The 17,815-nt window shown below is 52.0% G+C and overlaps 1 protein-coding gene across 23 annotated transcripts in view; it reads left to right on the top strand.

Annotated features, from left to right (window-relative positions):
- Cacna1g (calcium voltage-gated channel subunit alpha1 G) overlaps nt 1-17,815 on the top strand; it is a 63,501-nt gene that overhangs the window by 25,588 nt on the left and 20,098 nt on the right. For 14 of the 23 annotated variants that reach the window (XM_020156267.2, XM_074046019.1, XM_074046021.1 and 11 more), the window contains 13 exons: nt 3,929-4,080; nt 4,888-5,073; nt 5,165-5,279; nt 5,361-5,516; nt 8,202-8,270; nt 9,716-9,800; nt 9,884-10,077; nt 12,835-13,266; nt 14,134-14,234; nt 14,435-14,558; nt 15,991-16,059; nt 16,217-16,401; nt 17,273-17,399. In XM_020156267.2, the coding sequence (XP_020011856.2) occupies nt 3,929-4,080; nt 4,888-5,073; nt 5,165-5,279; nt 5,361-5,516; nt 8,202-8,270; nt 9,716-9,800; nt 9,884-10,077; nt 12,835-13,266; nt 14,134-14,234; nt 14,435-14,558; nt 15,991-16,059; nt 16,217-16,401; nt 17,273-17,399 (1,995 nt within the window). The remainder of the gene's footprint in view (nt 1-3,928; nt 4,081-4,887; nt 5,074-5,164; nt 5,280-5,360; nt 5,517-8,201; nt 8,271-9,715; nt 9,801-9,883; nt 10,078-12,834; nt 13,267-14,133; nt 14,235-14,434; nt 14,559-15,990; nt 16,060-16,216; nt 16,402-17,272; nt 17,400-17,815) is intronic. The other 9 variants (XM_074046020.1, XM_074046024.1, XM_074046028.1 and 6 more) reach the window with 1 other exon arrangement.

Raw genomic sequence — 17,815 nt, forward strand, 5'->3', positions numbered from 1 at the left:
GCCCGTGTGCCTTTCTAAGGGAGCCTCTCTGAACCTTGGTTCCCCTGGTCCCCTGAGAGGCTCACATCCCTCCCTTGCTCAGTCAGTTGTGAGTATAAAAGAAATGAAATGATGGGAGGCGCACTGTGATGGCCACTAGCAGAAACTGGCTCCACCTCTGCCCCTTTGAGGCAGTGGCCAAAATTATGGCTGTGGCCCCTGGGGGCAGCAGTGTAGCTAAGATTGTATCCCTGTGTCCTGTCCTGCACTTGCAAAAACATTCCCAGATTCTGATTTAGTAACTTAGACAGACCTGGCTGGGTAGGGGAGGAGAGCTTTTCTCCATGGATCACTGTGGGGTGTGGGGAGGATACCGGCCCTGTAAAGGGAAAGGCACAGCCCCTAAGTGTGCAGGAGAGAGAGGGGGCTAAGGAAGAGTGCTCACCCCAGTTCCACCTGCAGCAGGAACCCCTGCTTCTCCAGAGCTGCTTGGTAAAGTGGGACTGGGGCTTCAGCCTTTGCTGTTTTGCCCCACCTCAATGGGGACCAGTGATGCAGGCCTTAAGGAGTGCCCTGAACCATCCTTCCTAGTGAGTCCCTTGGTGTGCAGGTGAGCAAAGTGTGCCTGTGTCATGAGCTGTCCATGTGGAGAATGGTGAGAACCTTGGGGCAAGATGAGACCACCCTCTGTGTACACACAGTTGGTGTCCTTTTAAGGATTCACTGATGGACTAAATGCATTTCAAATCTATGGTACTTTCAGCTACTTAAAAATATTTTATTAGCTAGGTTGTTATGGGGTACTCCTGTACTACCAGCTATCAGGAAGTGGAGGCAGTTGGTTTTAGAGTGTGAGGCCAGCCCAGGCAAAGTTAGTGAGACCCTGTCTCAAAACAAAAACAGCTGGGCGTTGATGGCTTATGTCTGTAATCCTAGCTACTTGGGAGGCTGAGTTCAGGAGAATTATGCTTTGAGGCCAGCCCAGGCAAATAGTTCGTGAAACCCCATCTCCAAAAAAAAAAAAAAAAAAAAAAACAAAACCAGAGTAAAATGAACTGGAGGTGTGGCTCAAGTGGTACAGCACCTGCTTTGCAAGGACGAAGTCTTGAGTTCAAACCCCAGACATGCCAAAAATAACAACATCAAAATCAACAACAAAACACAAAAGAACTGGGGGTGTGGCTCAAGTGATAGAGTACTTGCCCAGCTTGCCCAAGGCCCTACGTTCAATCCCCAGCACCACAAAAGAAAACAATTTTCCCAATTTTTATTTTTAGTAGCTTTTTTGAAGTACAGGTTATATATCTTGTATTTGTTCAAAATATTTGGGACCAGAAGTATTTTGGATTTCAGATTCGGGAATATTTATACAGACATAATGAAACATCTCGAGAAGGGGACCCGTGTAGAAACACAAAATTTATTTATGTTTCATATTCAGTGCACATGTTGCCTGAAGGCAATTTTATACAGTATTTTTGGTGTACCTGTGTTTTGACTGTGACTTGTCACATGAAGTCAGGTGGAAGATTTTCACTGGTGATATCATATTGGTGCTCTGCTCAAAAAAAGTCTTTGATTTTGATTTTGGAGCATTTTGGATTTGGGGTTTTCAGATTAGGAGATGCTCAACTTGTGCAATTTATATGATGTAAAATCTTCCCAGTGTACCTCAACTGTACTTTCATATCAATGTATTCTTTATTCATATATCTCTGTTGACTTGAAATATAATTTTAGGGACATGGTCCATTCATGTGCCTGAGGCTGTGGCTTGGGTCTGAATCCTGACTGTCTACCATTATTGGGGTCTGGGTAATGTGGGATAGAGCCCCAAACCTGGCTCTTTTTGCCCTGTGACTTTGAACTAATCACCTACCATCTCTTGGCGTCTTCTGCTTGTGTGTAATAGCAGCAAAGGAGGGCAGTTACCTGGATGGCATGAGGTGAAGCATCGGTGAGCCAGGGACCTGTGAAGTACAATGCCTGTGGTCAGTGTTCATCATCCCTATCTAGTACAAGTTTGGATGACAGGGCAGGTAGCAGAGTGCCTGGGAGGGAGGCTCACTGACACCCACTCTCTGGCAGACTGGATTTGGGAGCATATGGGGCCAGGAGGGGTATGAGCCCTGGGCTTTACTGCATTGACAGTGGCCACTTCCCCACCTTCTGCACCATGCTCACACTGGAGGGAATAAAGGTCCTGTTTTGGTGTGACCCTACTTACTAGGTCAGTTGGCAGCATCTCTTTCTCCCCTCCACCCCCAGTCTGGAACAAAGACTTGGTCAAATGTACCAGAGTAATATATTGCAGGTCACAGCAGCTCCCCTAATAGCCACTCACCTGTGGTCAACTGACTCTGCCCTGCTTGCTCACCCTGCTCTTCCCCAAGCTGCCTTTTGGAAGAATGAACCCCATTCTGAATAGCTATGGACCCTAAGGCCTCCCAAACGTTCCTCTGCTAATAAAAAGCCCCTTCCTTCCAGCTCTCTCCATCTCCCTCCCAGGCTGGCCACACAGACTGAGGACAATAGGATACATCTGAGCATGCCCAGGACCTGGCTGCATACTTGGGCAGCCAGACAAGACAGCTGGGTGAGCAGGAGGAAGTGTCTAATGGAACGAGGGCCTCATTTGGCTATTTCTTTAATTCAAACTTCTTGAGCAGCTACTCTGGACCTTAGGCTTTTAGTTTGTTTTTCACCTCTCAGGTGGGTAGTGGGCTTCATTTAGCAAACCACATCTCTGTCTGCATCCCAGCCCTCAGCCTGGCTATGCCCCTTCCCTCTCCCCCAGCCAAAACCTGGCTCCTGTTGCCCATGCATCCCTCCCCTCTCTTCCGCTGGGGAGACCCATTCACCCTTTGGAGTTCAAGTGCTATCTCATTACTAATCCTTTCTAAGTGTGTTCACCCCTCATTTTCTCTTCCCTGAACTCCTGGTTTACTGCTTGGATCATTTATTTTGGCACCGAGGCAGGATCTGAGGCCCCTTGTGGTTATTCAGCTGTTTAGTGTGTATACAACTTGTTTCCAGCTAGACAGTCAGGTCCTGGGAGGCAGGGGCAAGGCTGGTGTGTTTTTACAGCTCTTTCAATGCCTGGTACATTTCTAGGCATACAGAAGGCACTCCATACTGGAAGAGATGTGACTAGTGAGCTGGAAAATAAGATGAGATAAGCCTTGTCACTCATTCTTCTGAGAGCCTCTGTAGGATGTGTCCTTGGTCCCAATCCCAGACCATAGGTAGCAGCATAAAAGGAATTACCTCCAGTGTTTCACGGTTGGCCAGAGGGGTTGGAAATCGTGCTGAAGGTCACAGAATGAATGACGGGATTAGACTGAGGATTATCACAAGTGTCCTGGTCTCAGATTAAGGCTCTGACCCTCGTCCTGGGGTCCTGCCCATCACTGTGCATATGACCTGGAATATGTGCATTCATGTTTGTGTATGTGTATGTATATGTCTGGAAGGAAGGAAGCATGACCAATGGTTGTCCAGGAAAAGGCTGCCAAGTTCATGGAGTAGTTGAGGAACATAATGACTGTGTATAAGACTGTGTGACTGGTATGCATGAAGTCTTAGACATGGTCCTCTGATGTCAACTGGCTTCATTGTCCTGCTGGCCTGAGCCACTGTATTGTTTTGGCAGCACAGGACAAGATGGTCCTAGAGCTCCCAGGAAAGGCAGAACAGAATTCACACCCAATAAGCCTGAGGCCTCAGAAGCCAAAAGAGAATGACTGGGGGCTGTGGGTTTCATGTGGCCTTTTCCCAGGGTGGGCTACCATTGAGTGCATTTCCCCTGAACACTTCAGGGGAGGGTTTTATCCATGGACCTCCCAAGGTTGTCGTTCCTCCCTTCCCCCACCCGGGACCCCAAGATCGGGAGGACTGGAATATGGGGCTCAGGGATGAGCCTGCTGCTTCATGCCCTGCTGCCCTTCAGCCTGAGGAGCTCACCAATGCCCTGGAAATCAGCAACATCGTCTTCACCAGCCTCTTTGCCCTGGAGATGCTGCTGAAGCTGCTTGTGTATGGCCCCTTTGGCTACATCAAGAATCCCTACAACATCTTCGATGGGGTCATTGTTGTCATCAGGTATGACGGCCTCCCACTGCCTCTTGCTGTAAGAATGCCAGCTGGGGTGGTGTGGGGTGAAGGGCCATGCAGCCCAGCCCATTCCTCTGGGGTAGAGATGTCTGGAGTTATGCCACAACTGATCCCCAGGCTGTGCCACTGCCTCCCAGGTGAGGGACTCTCTGTGGTCCCCATGCTCGGCTCCATCCTATCCCTCGACCCTACCTTGCTCTTGTGAAACTGGGGCTCACAGCTCCTTTGGCCAGGCCCTTTTCCACTCTCTTCTTCCCACCTCTACCTCTTGTCCTCAACCCCACCCAAGCCTGGGATGGGTGAGGATTGGGGAGTTGGCTTTGGAGAGGAGTCAGAGGTCTAGCCAGCTCCCTGTTTGCAAAGTGCTTGGAAACCAACTCAGATGCCGGCAACTTGCTTTAGGGTTTCCAAGACCTTGAGAAAGTATTCCAGCCCCCCAGGCCCAGGGCCAGGAGAACTGCTTTATTAGTTTTTGGAACTGGCTTTAGATTTCATTAGAAGACAACAAAGAAAATATTCCATAACTTAATGCAGTTGCATTGGCTGGATTTAGGGAGAGGGCTGCCTGCTGCCAGGAGGTGATTTCCGTCTGGGAGGGAAGAGCAGAGGGGGCTGGGGCTATCACCTAGATCCTCACCACCTGCCTGGAGCTGACTCCTGCCTGGAGACTGGAAAGCCCATGTACACCTCTTATCTCACACTGGGCTGGCCAACCTGGCCCTAGGTGTGCTGAATTCCCTGAAAGGGAGGGTAAGAGGCAAAGGTGCAGGGCTCAGGCTGCCTGCCCCCCTGCAGTGTGTGGGAGATCGTGGGCCAGCAGGGGGGCGGCCTGTCGGTGCTGCGGACCTTCCGCCTGATGCGGGTGCTGAAGCTGGTGCGCTTCCTGCCGGCGCTGCAGCGGCAGCTCGTGGTGCTCATGAAGACCATGGACAATGTGGCCACCTTCTGCATGCTGCTCATGCTCTTCATCTTCATCTTCAGGTGAGTGCTGGCTGGAGGGCCAAGCAGGGGAGGAGGGCCTGGGGTGGAAGCACTGCTCCCTGACCTTGTCTGCGGCTTCCTGTGTCTTCAGCATCCTGGGCATGCATCTCTTTGGCTGCAAGTTTGCATCTGAGCGGGACGGGGACACACTGCCAGACAGGAAGAATTTTGATTCCCTGCTCTGGGCCATCGTCACTGTCTTTCAGGTGCAAGGGTCACAGAGCAAGGGTGAGTGGGGAGCAGTCAGGGGCCAGGTCAAGGCCCTGACTCCTGTCATCTGCCCGCAGATCCTGACCCAGGAGGACTGGAACAAAGTCCTCTACAACGGCATGGCCTCCACGTCATCCTGGGCTGCCCTTTACTTCATTGCCCTCATGACCTTCGGCAACTACGTGCTCTTTAATCTCCTCGTCGCCATTCTGGTGGAGGGCTTTCAGGCAGAGGTAACCTCCTGCCCTGCTCACCTCATCCTGCCCAGTGTAGTCCCACTTCCAGGAGCAATGGCTGCCTGTCTGAGACTCCTCCTCTCTCTGCTGCTGACAGTGGGGGCCTGGGAAGTCCTTCAGGCAGCACTCCCGAATTAAGGGTAGTCCTGGGATGGGAGGTACCAGGTCTCATGCACCCCCTCATGAGGGGGGAGACAGAATGACTGAGCTCTGGGTTTTAGGTTAGTGGCCAGTGGGCTTCTCTCTCAGTTGGCTAAACCCTTCCTAGAAAGTCAGGCAAGCCCAGGGCCAGTCTCATAGTGCAGCTGGACCCCTAAGCCATGTCAAGCGCACCATGGGACATCTGGGGCTGGCCTGTCTGGGCTGAGGGATGTGGGAGGCTTGTGTGCAAGCATCTGAGAACAGTCTGAGCTGATGAAGATGCCACCAGGGCCCAGCTGAGCTGCCCAGGGTGAGAAATGAGCCCAATTAGCTGCAAGCATGGCAGAGATGAGCGTCCTATTTCCAGCCCAGACTCCATCACCTCCATCACAGATAGCGTCATCAATTAATATTGATTCACATTGATCCTGCCCTGGCCATGCCAGGGCACAGCCTCTGTCCCAAAGGCCACACCCCTCTTCTCCCTCAGTTCTGCCTCTCCCTACCTGAGCCCCTAGGTCCACTCTAGCATCCTGGCACCTCAAAGAGGGCAGGTTGACCCAAGAGAAGCTCTTGGTCCAGTTCTCTCTGGGTGACCCGGATGGAAACTCCCGCTGCGGCCTGGTCTATAAATACCCAGCACACGGTGGAAAAACAAAAATCTATTTTCCAACTCTTTCCCAGCCTTGCAAGAGAGGGCTGTTCCCTGTGGGCCGGCTAGGCAGGGCTGGGGGATGCTGGTGCATCTGTCCCACACTGGCCTTGAGACAGTGAGGGCAGCTGTGGGGGAGGCTTTGGGGATGGCTGGGCCTTTTGCAGGGAGGAGGGCTGTCAGTACTGTCCCTGAAATGGGACTCTCCTTTGGGGTTTCCTGGGGCTTGAGGAGTTAAGTTGTGCCACAGGGCCCCGTCAAGAACTGAGGTCTCCATGATCTCACACCTGGCCATTGCTTGTGACCTGCAGGAGGAGGTACTGAGTGGTGATGAGTTGCTTAGCCCCTTCAAGCACTTCACTCAGAAAAATTCCTGAGGAACTCTGGGCAGGGAAATGGAAAACACTTCAAGCCTGTTCTTCTTTTTCACTGCCGTCAGCCACCAAGGCAGTCCTGGAGTGTCCGGCACAGATAGCCCCCTTCCTGCCACTCAGCTTTCACAAACACCTTGTTAAATTGAGTGCAGCTGAGCTGGCCTGGTTGCTAGGCAGCAGTGATGTCTGAGTGTGGGAACAGAGCTGGACACCCTGGCCCTGCTGGGAATCACTGCAACCTGCCCCAGCACAGGGTGGAGGTGGTGGTGGGGGTGTCAATAAAGGCTCCAAGGGCTACCCCCTTCTCAACCTTCAGAGTTAAGTGCCCTTGTGGGGAAGGTGTCACTCAGGACCTGGCGCCTTGGGCTCGATGTTTCAGGTGTGGTGTGGGATAAAGAATGGATTTCAAGGTCAAACCCCCTCCTTGGGGGTGGGCAGCAGCTGTGGTCCTGAAATGCCCATGTTAGGGGCTGGACCAGCTGCTCTGTGGTCCTGCACGTGATGGCCTGGATGGGGGATGATAACCCCCCATCAGTGCTGATAACCTGAGCACCTCCAGAGCCACCTGTCCTCTCCTGTATGGGATTTCAGGAGGTCCCACAGTTTGTCCGGGGCCTGCAATTTTGTTTTGTTTTGTTTTGTTTCTACAAATAAAACAACCCACCTCAGTGAAGGACAAGGCTGCCCCATTTTGGTGGACTTTACTAACAGGAGAGCTCAAGGGTAGCCCCCTGCTGGCCTTGCCACCCTGCCAAGAGTAGGCAGGGGGTGGCCTGAGGACAGAGCCTGCTTGGCTGTTGATTGCTTGACTCATGGGGGGCAGCGGCCTGAATTCCTGTATATTTATCATCCACACGCTTAATTAAATGAGCAGGCAGCTGGCCCTGTGTGTGGCCATTAATTGATACTAAACAACATCATAGCCATCAAGCCAGTGTCACTTGTCACATCCCATCCCACATGGAGCAGCCAAATCCATTCTGACTTGAAGGGACTTAGCCCAGGAGCCTGAGAAATTAGGAAGTCTGATTTTGCTCCTTGTGGAGGCCCAGTCTCTGGCTTCTGTCCTCTCCTGCCCACCTTCCCTGCCTGTTCCCAAACCCATGCCTCAGAGCCTGGAGATGAGGGTCTCTACTCACAGCCTCTCGCTCTGCATGACTTGGATCAGTTTTTGGAACTTCTCTGACTCAAGTACCTGTCCCGAAGATGGTCATAGTGGTCTCAGGCTCCATGCATGGTTGCGACTATTGTTAGGATTACTGGGGGCTTCCCTACCCTTGTCCCCATCTTCGTGGCCTCTGCCCTTACCCTTCAGATTCATTCTGGCCTTGGGGCCTATGGTTGAATTCTGGAAGGCCGTCCTGTCCCCTTCCCCCACCCCACCCTGTGTCTCTTGATTCCTTTGCTGTGGGATGTGGACCCTCCTTTTCTTCATCCTCTTGAGACACTGCTGATATTTGAAGGCCCGAGCACCTGTGACCAGTGGCCCTCCCCTGCCTCCCCCTCTCCCTGTAGGAAATCAGCAAACGGGAAGATGCGAGTGGACAGTTAAGCTGTATTCAGCTGCCTGTCGACTCCCAGGGGGTAGGTACGCGATCATGAGTTGGCATGCCCCTGCGCCCCATACCCTTCCACTTTGCCTCTGTGTCTCTGTGCTCCTGTTCACGCTCAGCTGCTGTGCAACCTGTGGTAGCTGTGGTGGTCATTGGTGTTGTGAGGTTTGCTTCGATTTTAAGTCCCTTCCCCCTTGAGGACACAGAAGGGAGGAGCCTTTTTGCCTCTGTCCCCATCAACCTGCAGAGGGCACATTTCCATCCCTGCCAGGCCAGTGGATGGGCTGTTGAAGGATGGGACTTAGAATCCTCTGTGTGCACATGTGTGTGTGGGCACCCTGTGTGTGTGTGCCTACACTGAGGTTCTGGGGGAGTCCAGGACATGGGCAATTGAAACCTGTGGCAATGGAACATTGCTCTCCCACACCTCTCTCCCCTTCACCTCTTGCTCTGGGCCCCTGTTAGAGACCCCATAAGCTGCTTCAGCTCAGGACAAGTCCTTGGCAGATGCCAGAATGGGGTGTGGCTCTTGCCAGAATGTATCAGAATTTTAAATCCACCTCTGAGCTCTGGCTTCCTAATGCCCAATTAGGTCCAGCCAGCTATCTCAGAGCATGTTCCTCCTCTGGTCCCCAGCTTGAGCCTGTGCCCTACTGTTTCCTGTACCAGCACTGGAATTTAGGGCAAAGCCAGGCTTCCCATGGGACCCCATGGTGCTGCACATCCCAAGCAGCTCCCTGGAGATCCCACTTGATAATTAAAGGCCTCGTTAGGGATGTAAACTGAGTTAATGAAAATGATCCCCTGAGATACCAATTACCCAATATTTATGTCCTTATCAAAAGTAGCAATCAAGTATTTTTTAATAACTTCTTAAGGAGAAGTGTGTAATTACTGGGGAACCTACTGACCTGCTAAGAAGGAAGAAAACTATCCCAGGGACAGAGAGAAGGAGAAATGGGACCAGGGAGGGCAGAAGCAGACAGACTGCATTGGCACCCTTGGGCTGAACTGCTCTGCCTGGGGTCTTTCAGTTTCCTTCCAGGGTCCTTGGGTCTGAGGCTTGGGGGAGGGGAAGAGAAGGCATGCAGATTTAAAGTGGACTTTTGGAATCGAAGCTTTAGTGAGCACTTCACCCAGGTCCCCAGCCCCTCTGGCCTGTGCCACCTGCCCACCTGGCCTTCCCTTCTTCCGCCGGCCAGCCTTGATGCCAGTCCAGCCAGGCTGGTTGTGCTGTGTACTTGGGTCAGCCATGGCCTTTTCTGAGGTGTGGCTGGTGGGAGGCAGAAGCATCAGCCCTGGGAAGCCTCAAGCCCCCAGCCTGGGCAGTCTGGTCTGCCCCCGTGCATGCCTCGTGCCGTGGTTGCTGGTTCCTGTGGCCTCTATGTGGTGTGTGCGTGTAAAGAGGAGACCTTGGTCCATCCTGATGACCACTGTCTGGCAGGGCCCTAATGGCCCACTACTCCCTCACCCTAGGGAGATGCCACTAAGTCCGAGTCAGAACCTGATTTCTTCTCACCCAGCGTGGATGGCAATGGGGACAGGAAGAAGCACTTGGCCTGTGAGTACCTATCCTGCGGGTGCAACCCCTGGCCCTGGGCCAGCCCTGAATGGACTTAGGATCTCTCCCTCTCCCCCCTGCAGTGGTGTCCCTGGGAGAGCACCCGGAGCTGCAGAAGAGCCTGTTACCGCCTCTCATCATTCACACAGCTGCCACGCCCATGTCACTGCCCAAGAGCTCCAGCACAGGCCTAGGAGAGGCTCTGGGCCCAAGCTCCCGCTGCACCAGCATCAGTGGGTCTGCAGACCCTGGGGCAGCCCACGATATGAAGTCACCGGTAGGGGGTGCATGTGGGTACCCATGGTGGGAGGTATGTGGAGGACAAAAAAAAGTGGGGATGGAGGCTAGCAGGTGGAGAGGACAGCCCTTGCTATAGCCTGGACATCCTTTCCATGACCTGTCAGGCCTGGAGGTGCAGGTAAGTATAGGAGCCCTAGCCTTGGAGGTGAAAGAGCAGGGCTCTTGTTCTGCCTCTTCTGTGTCTCTTGCTAAGTGACTTTGAGCAATACTCCACCTCTTTCAGCCTGTTCTGTAAAGTGGAAATGGGACGCCCTACCTACTTCATACCTAACCATAATAATCAAACCCTCATCTGAGTTCTGAGTCTGTGGCAGACACTGCTCATAAACATTTGAAAGGCAATTAATCCTCACTGCAACCTCCTGAGGAGGGTACCACCACTGTCCCCATTTTACAGATGAGGACCTGAGTATCAGATGGCTGGAGTGAGTGACAGAGCCAGTCTTGTAGTTCAGGAGGCTGGGGTCAGAGCCCATGCTCTCACTGTTGTTTTCTCTTTCTTTTTTTTTTTTTTTTTTTTTGCAGTACCCAGAGTTGAGCTCAAGATCTCACATTTGCTAGGCAGGTGCTCTTTTCACTTGAGCTACATACCGAGTCATTTTTGCTTTCATTATTTTTTAATGGAATCACATTTATGCCCAGGCTGGCCTGGACCACTATCCTTCAATTTAGGTTTCCTACATAGCTGGGATGATTAGTTGAGATGGGGTTTTTCTAATATTTTGTCCAGGCTGACCTTGAACCTTGATCCTCTAAATCTCTGCCTCCTGAGTAGCTAAGATTATAGGCATGAGTCACTGCACCCAGATTTTTTGTTGTTATTTTGAGACAAGTTCTCCACATGTAGTCTAGGGTGGCTTCGAATTCACTATCCTTCTGCTTCGGCTCTTGAGTGCTGGGATTACAGGCATGTACCACTTACAGCGTTCATATTTAATTGTGACTATTTTTAATTGACAAATAATTATATATATTTATGGAGCAAAATGTGATGTTTTGAGATATATATGTATATATACACATTATGGAATGATTAAATCAAACTAATTAACATATTTAGCACAAAGCATACATTTTTATGGGATAAACATCTAAAACCTATTCTCTTAGCTTTTTTGAAATATGTTATGTCATTATTGACTATAGCTACTATGCTATGCAGTAAATTTTTTTAGGTGCTTAATATTTGTTTTATTTAATTAATGTGTAAGCACTTATTAACTATCAAGCTATTTTTTAATTTCCTTTATTCATATGTGCATACAATGATTGTGTCATTGCTATGAAGTAAATTACAAAAATGTATTCCTCCTGTCTAATTAAACCTCTGTACCCTTTGGCTAAAGGCTCCCAGTCTCTGTGAACCACCATTCTACTCTCAACTTGTATGAGTTCAATTTTTTAATTCTTTATATTCATGTATTTATTATGTTTTGGCAATATTGACAGTTGAACTTGGCCTCATGCTTGCTATGCAAGTCCTTTTTTTAGCTTTAGTTATTTTTCAGATAGGATCTTGAGTTCTTGCTCTGGTTTGGCCTGGGCGTTGGTCCTCCTTCTCAGGCCTCCTGTGTGGCTGGCACCGCACGCAGGTACTCACCTCTACACCCAGCATATTGATTAAGATGAAGTCTCACTTTTTGTCCAGGCTGTCTCCAGACCAAGATCCTCCTGATCTCCGTCTCCACCCGGGATTACAGGTGTGAGCCACCACACACAGCCAGAATTCAACTTTTTTAGATTCCACCTATAAATGAGATCATGCGAAATTTGTCTCTTTGTACCTGGCTTACTTCACATAACATAATGTTCTCCACAGTCATCCATGTTGATGCAAATGAGAGGTTTGCCTTCTTTTTAAAGGCTGAAGAGTATTCCATTATATATGTATGTATATATGCATAAATATATACAATTATTTTATATATATCCCACATTTTCTTTTCCTGTTTATAGATTGGTGGGTATTTTGATGCTTTATCTTGGCCATTATGAGTAGTGCTATAGTGAACCTGGGAGAGCAGATGTCTCTTCCACATACTGATTTCAAAACCTTTCTGCATATATCCAGTAGTGAAATTTCTGGATCATATAATAGCTGTATTTTTGGTTGTTTGAGGAACCTCCATACTGTTTTCCATAATGGCTGTACTAATTTATATTCCCAGTGTGCAAGGATGTCCTTTTCTCCATACCCATTTTTGACAGTAGCAATTCTAACAGATGTCAGGTGATATCTCATGTGGTTTTCATTTGTATTCACTGATGATCAGTGATGTTAAACATTGTTTCATGTATACCTATTGGCCGTTTGTATGTCTTCTTTTGAGAAATGTCTATTCAGATTCTTTTCCCACTTTTTAATTGGGTTATTTTCTTGCTATTGACTTTAGGTTTCTTCTTGCCATTATTTTTCTTTCTTTCTTTTTTTTCTTCTTCTTGCCATTATTTTAAACTCCCTCGCAGTGATGATAACACTTCTCTCACCAACTAAATGAAGAATTGCCATATCTCCTTTACAGATGAGGAAACAGACAAAGGTTTAATAACTTGCCCCAGGTCACACAGCTGAATGGGATGAGCCAGGATTAGAACCCAAGCATGGGAGTCCAGGGCTCCTGTTCATACCTCTATGTGCAGTGTCAGGCCAGGGAGGCTCACAAGAGAGGGCTGCAGATGGGGAGTGAAGGGCCTTGTAGCCCTAGCTGAGACCATTCCTCTGTTCACCCCACAGCCAAGCACCCGCAGCTCCCCACACAGCCCCTGGAGTGCAGCAAGCAGCTGGACCAGTAGGCGCTCCAGCCGGAACAGCTTGGGACGTGCCCCAAGCTTGAAGCGAAGGAGCCCTAGTGGGGAGCGGAGGTCCCTATTGTCAGGTGAGGGCAGGGAGAGCCAGGATGAGGAGGAGAGCTCAGAAGAAGAGCGGGCCAGCCCAGCAGGCAGTGACCGTCGCCACAGAGGCTCCCTGGAACGAGAGGCCAAGAGCTCCTTTGACCTGCCAGACACACTGCAGGTGCCGGGGCTGCACCGCACAGCCAGTGGCCGCAGCTCCATCTCTGAGCACCAGGACTGCAATGGCAAGTCAGCTTCAGGGCGCCTGTCCCGGGCTCTGCGGTCCAATGAACCCCCGCTGGATGGGGATGATGGCGATGATGAGGGCAACATGGTGAGGCCCCCATGGGAACAGTGCCCTCCCCCCGCCCCGACCCCGACCTTGAGAGAGGATAGCCATGCCTGGCTGGCAGTACGTGAGGGAGTTACCATTCCAAGGCCAACAGATCTCAAGGAATGCCCAACCTGGAAGCTGACCTCCAAACAGCCCCTTTTCTCCCTCTGCCATCCTGCAGAGCCCCCGGTCCCTGTCATGCCCGGGGCTGCAGCAGTGCTATCCTTGGTGGATATGAATGGTTCCAGGCAGATGTATATGAATCTTTCATGGCCCTCCCCCTGTGACTCAGAAAGACCTATCACTCATCTCTCTAAACTGATGTCCCCCTCCTGTCCCCATTTCTCATCTGGACCTCATCACAAGCCTTGACTTCAAGCCTGTCCTTTATCCATTCACTCAATCAACCCTCTCCCATCCCCCTCGCCACTCCCTCTACCTTGTGGATGGGCCCAGGGACCTGGGATGTAGGGTTAGCACAGGAGGAGAAGGACCAGTCTCCTCTGCCCAGGTGTGTCTTTGAACAGACAGCTATGATGAGTTCAGTGTTTGATAATTGATGCAGCTTCCAAGCCTAGCAAGGAGAGGAGAAGGCAGGCAGGGGGCTGGGTTGGATTCAGGGATGGGAAGAGCAGAGTGCTTCAGCTGGGGGTGCAGTGTGGGGAGATAAAGAAGGAGGCAGTGTGGGGTGGAGGACCTGCAGGGCTTTGAGGGGGATCAAAGAAGTTTTAAGAATAAAGAATGAGAGGCAGGGCCTGAGATGGGGGAGGATGGAACAGGTGAGGGTCCCAGACTGCTTAGAGGAGTCAGGAGGGGTTGGGGACTTGGAGGCCTGGTTCTGCTCACGCCCCACTGTTCCTTCCACAGAGCAAAGGGGAACGGATCCGAGTCTGGATCCGGGCCCATCTCCCTGCCTGCTGTCAGGAGCGAGACTCCTGGTCTGCTTACATCTTCCCTCCTCAATCAAGGTAAGTTGGGACTCTGGCCTGTGCCCTGTGATGCTGTTCAGGGATGCTAGAAGAGGTGTCCTGCTATGGGGGTGTGATTGAGGGATCTGGGGGCAAGGTGGTCTTGGGCTGAGAGGGCCCTGCAGGCTGGGAGGATCCTGCAGGTGTAGGATCTGCAGGCAACACCTCCCCTCTCAGACTTTGCCTCTGTCTCGGAGCAGATTTCGCCTCCTGTGTCATCGGATCATCACCCACAAGATGTTTGACCACGTGGTCCTCGTCATCATCTTCCTCAATTGCATCACCATTGCCATGGAGCGCCCAAAAATTGACCCCCACAGTGCTGTGAGTCACTATGTGTAAACATGGCTGTTGAGTCCTGCTGGGTGCCAGGCCCTCCCCGGTTAGCACTCAGAACAAGCAAGGGAGGTAAAGAAGCCCAGGCAGTCACTGGCCTGCTCAGGGTCACACATCACAGACTGGGGAGTCAGAACTCTGGGAAGGCTGGTAGGTGATGCAGAGCAGAATAGGAAAGCTGCTCTTTGCTCCTTGTAGTCCTGCAAGATCACAAACAAGTAAGTAGGTTTTCTGGACTGTAGGGGGGATTTCTGCTGCTTTTGCTTGGCTAGGACCCTGTCAATCCTTCTCAGGATGGAAGAAGTCAGAGTCCTGTGTATTGGACATCCTGCCCAGGGGCCTCTGCTCTTTGGAATAGACCCAGCCAATTCTGGGAGCTCTCTCCCAGCCTGGCATCATAGCCCCTCTCCCCTGGGAGCAATTCAGGCCCTAGAAGGGTGTGAGTGAGGGGCTGTTTCCCCTCTCACCATTTTGCACCACTTGCTGGGACAGTCAGAGATTCCCACCCCCCCCCCGCCCCGCCCCCGGCTCCTCCTGGCTGCTCCCACATCATTGTTTGGATTTCAGTGCTGCTTATGCTTCTGTTTTCTATTAGGGTGGGTTCCAGCCAGCCCGGGGGAGGGGGTGGTGGAGGGAACCTGAGGACCTGAGTGGCCAGAACATCACTAGGTGGATGAGAGAGTGCCAGCACTGGGGACCCCCTGCCTGGGCAGGTTGCATGCCCTTTTTGTCTGCCTGCTGCCAGTCTGAGGCCCTGAGCAGAGCTCTCTGTCATTGTCTCTTTACCTTTCCACTCAGCTCCTCCATCCCTACTCTGTACTGTTCCTGCTTTCCTCTTTCCTCTCTATGTTCCTCACTCTCATGCTTACACTGCCAGCCACCTCTTGCACTCTCTGTGGCCCTCCCTTGGCCAGCAGGGGTGGCCTCAGCCAATAGACACCAGAGTGCTGGGTTGCCCATAGCTGGCATAAATATGGTATCTAGGGAGGCACAGTCTATACCCAGGCCCCTAGTTTGCCTGCTGCTCTGTTTCTAGGGCACACAGCAAGAAACCAAGCAAGGAAGGTAGGTTGGCAGGCAGGGGTCAGAGATCAAGTTAATTCCTGCTCTAGTTTCAAGAAAGGAATCAGGGAATTGGGCCTGGGATTTTGGACTCAGATAGCAGCACCGTGGCACAGAGCATGTCTTCTCCAGGCCATGTGTTCAGGAGAAGGGTGGGACTCCACAGAGCTGCAAATGAGGCTAGGGACTGGCACTGACTTGTGGGAGAGGGGAGGGTGGTTATCTGCATTTTGGGGGAGGTTGGACGTCATCTTTCTGTGTCAAATGTTTGAAGCAGTCTTGACTTCTGTGTGCAGAGCAGATCTGGCCCATGGAAATGGCCTCCTGGTGGACAACACCTGCTTCCTTTGTCTTACAGGAACGCATCTTTCTGACCCTGTCCAACTACATCTTCACCGCAGTCTTTCTGGCTGAAATGACAGTGAAGGTGAAGGGGGAATGGATGCTGGTTTGGGCCCTCTGGTTCCTGATGGGTGTGTGGACAGTGGAACTAGCTGAGGGCGGGAGGTTTGGATGCAGTAGAGAGCTGGGTTGGGGACTACAGGGAGGGTGGCTGGTGACAGTGACACAGCGGTGGTCCCCAGGTGGTGGCTCTGGGCTGGTGCTTCGGGGAGCAGGCATACCTGCGCAGCAGCTGGAACGTGCTCGACGGGCTGCTGGTGCTCATCTCAGTCATTGACATCCTCGTGTCCATGGTCTCCGACAGCGGTACCAAGATTCTGGGCATGCTGAGGGTGCTGCGGCTGCTGCGGACCCTGCGCCCACTCAGGTGACCCCCACGCTGAGAGCTTCCACCCTCCCCTCTCTAGCAGTTCTTTCTCGTAAGGGACACCTGCTCTGTCCTCACATGCTCTGTCTCCTGTCTTTGCCCCATTCCAGACGACACTCAAATCCCTGCCCTGGTAATTTCCCCCCAAGACATACTCCCACTTTCAGGTCTTCACTCTCTGCCTCTCCAGGGTGACATACCTCACAGGGCCACTTTGAGTGACATGACTTGTCATGACTGCAGCCCTGTTAGGCAGGGCCCTCATGGCTTCCAGCCAAAGATGTCCGCTGGAGGGATCCCCTCCCCATGAGGTGACACATGCTCTTGCTGGCTGTCCACACCTTCTGTATCTCTCAGGGACCACCCCTAGGTAGTACTTCTCCTGGCAGGGGGTCAGACTTCTCTGAAAGCACTCCCCAGCCAGCAGTCATCCTCTGACTCAGGAGGTCTTCCTAATTATTAGTGATAATGATTATTAGTGATAGTAAGTCTTCCCTGGCTGCGACACTCCACCACCCTCCCCCAACCCTCACGGCCAGCCCCTACAGACTTGTCTCCTCTTCCCCCCAACCACATAGGCATCCCTTGGGAATGCCTCCCTCGAGTGGAGTCTTCCCCACTCTCAGCTGCCTCAGGGAACACATTTGACATCCTGGGAGTAGAAATGAGGAGGTGGGGGCTGAGTGTGTATGGAGCCTGTTTGGAGAGATTACAGGTAGGGGTCCTCATGGCAGGGGTTCTGCATGGTGATCTCAGAAAGCAGGACAGTGAGCTAAGGTGGGGTGGAGAGCAAGGCCCTAGCAGGGCAGGGGAGAGGGAGTGCCCAAGCTGAGGGCCCCCCTCTCACCACCCCTCTCCCTGTGCTCCCCAGGGTAATCAGCCGGGCCCAGGGGCTGAAGCTGGTGGTAGAGACACTGATGTCCTCCCTGAAGCCCATCGGCAACATCGTGGTCATCTGTTGTGCCTTTTTCATCATTTTTGGCATCCTGGGGGTTCAGGTGTGTGGGACTTGGGGGACCTGTCTATGAAAGCCTGAGGAGTAGCCCCCTCCTCTTGACCCTTCGGTCAAGCTTCTGCCACCATCATTCCAGAAAGGAATAATCAGGGACCTTTCTCTCCAGGCCCTAGGCCCAGCCCCCTTTGCCTCCTGAACGTTTTGCAGAAAACTGGGAACTGAATGGAGGGTCTCATAGGGGACCCAGCCTCAGGGAGGCTGCAGACACATGGTAGCTGCAGATTGCTATCCCTGCCCCCTAGTACACTCAAGCACACATGCAGACGCTGGCCCGTGGTTTACTCCAGGATCTCCTCCCTTCCTTCCCTGCTTGAGCAGGGCGGGCTGCATGCCAGGCCTGGGGATCCAGGGCCCAGACAGCTGGGCCAGGTTAGCAGAGTGCTGGCAAGCAGACGGGTG

The sequence above is a fragment of the Castor canadensis genome, chromosome 11 (genome assembly GCF_047511655.1).
Source record: "Castor canadensis chromosome 11, mCasCan1.hap1v2, whole genome shotgun sequence".
In the NCBI taxonomy this organism is placed as follows: Eukaryota; Metazoa; Chordata; class Mammalia; order Rodentia; family Castoridae; genus Castor; species Castor canadensis.